The following is a 1,549-nucleotide window of genomic DNA, read 5'->3' on the forward strand; positions in this document are numbered from 1 at the left end:
ATATTTTATAGCGGACGGTTTTGTCCGCAGTCTCTAATAAAAAAGAACTGATTAGAGTATCGATAAAGAGCCGAACCAATGAGGAGTATCGATAAGAGTAGTATCGACAGCATTAATCAAAGTAAAAATACAATTTGTGGCTGATATCACTACAGTATAACATATGTAATATGCAGGATTAATACACATCTGATGACACAGGACCACAGATATATTGTTATCTGAGATGCACACCGTTGTATCTGGAAAGCAGTAACGACAGGAAGCAGGCCGCTCCGCTTAGGAAAAAAGCGAGCATGCTGATTGGCCGCCGTCCCAGGCGAACCAATGGGACGAGGAAGCAGGGAGCCTCCGATAGGCCGGAGAAGAACTGGGCGGAGTAGACGTCGACACCAAAAGAGCCGATGTTCAGGCAGATGCCGAAGTACGTCATCGCTGACACTGCACTGCAGGACAAACACAGGTTGTACGTCACTTATTAAGTCCCGCCCCTTTTAATCAGATTATTTCACGGGTTTCGTAGTTTCCGAAAAATGAAGTAACATTTAACTGTAAACATACAACTGTACGATAGAGTTAAAGTGGAAATTTGAAACATACAATTTCACAAATATGGAAAATGATGCCTTTGCTTTCCAGCCACCTGAACCTGGTCTGTTCCTGACCTTCACGTTGCCTGAGTTCACCAAAGATGTTGATGAAAGCTTCAAAGACAGCAAGTACGAGTTTCTTTTTGTCAATTGTAAAAAGTCAAACATATTATAATTTTATTCTTGAAATATTATAAGCTATTTGTCGTAAAATGAAAATTGTATTCTTACAGGGTTCATTCTTTCAACCTGACAATAGAAATTTTAGCAAATTTATCTTTAGAATTTTAAAAATATTATTTATTTGACAAAATATTGTAAATGTATTCTCCAAATGTTCCAACTTTATCCTCAAAGTATTGAAACTTGAATCTCCAAATATTACAACTTTGTTCTAGAAATATTCTGACTTAATTAAAAAAATATGATTATTTAATTATCAAAATATTACAACTTTATGTCATATTATAATTTCTTAACATATTATTATCTAATTTACAAAATAATCTAAATGTATTCTCAAAATACAGTATAACGTTATCCTCAAGACATTGCAACTTAATCAACTTTTATATTAACTTACGTACTTATCATTTTCTTCAACTTTTATGATATATGTATATACGTATATATATATATATATATATACGTATATATATATGTATATACGTATATATATATATATATATATATATATATACGTATATATACGTATATACATATATGTACCTGAGGTAGCTCATGACGAAGAGCCTCAGAAGCACAGTCGGATGTCTCAGGTGGATGATGTCACTGGGGGAGTGGCCTCCAGATGGCTCCTCCTTCTGAGCCTCGGTGGATTTCTGCAGGTCGGACTCCAACAGCTACACACAGAAAACACAACTCATTGACGAAACACTGACAGACTGAAACTGTGTGTGTGTGTGTGTGTGTGTGTGTGTGTGTGTGTGTGTGTGTGT

The 1,549-nt window shown here is 35.4% G+C and overlaps 1 protein-coding gene across 1 annotated transcript in view; it reads right to left on the reverse strand.

Moving 5' to 3' along the window:
• Window positions 1-234: 234 nt before the first annotated feature.
• Window positions 235-1,549, reverse strand: part of LOC116379610 (organic cation transporter-like protein) — a gene marked incomplete at its 3' end in the record, with an annotated part of 3,884 nt that continues 2,569 nt past the window's right edge. Inside the window, exons 6-7 of the mRNA XM_031841570.1 lie at window positions 1,320-1,453; window positions 235-446 (exon numbers count right to left, since the gene is read on the reverse strand). Coding sequence (XP_031697430.1) covers window positions 235-446; window positions 1,320-1,453 — 346 coding nt within the window. The remainder of the gene's footprint in view (window positions 447-1,319; window positions 1,454-1,549) is intronic.

The sequence above is a fragment of the Anarrhichthys ocellatus genome, unplaced genomic scaffold (assembly GCF_004355925.1).
Source record: "Anarrhichthys ocellatus isolate YVR2014 unplaced genomic scaffold, GSC_Weel_1.0 scaffold4715, whole genome shotgun sequence".
In the NCBI taxonomy this organism is placed as follows: domain Eukaryota; kingdom Metazoa; phylum Chordata; class Actinopteri; order Perciformes; family Anarhichadidae; genus Anarrhichthys; species Anarrhichthys ocellatus.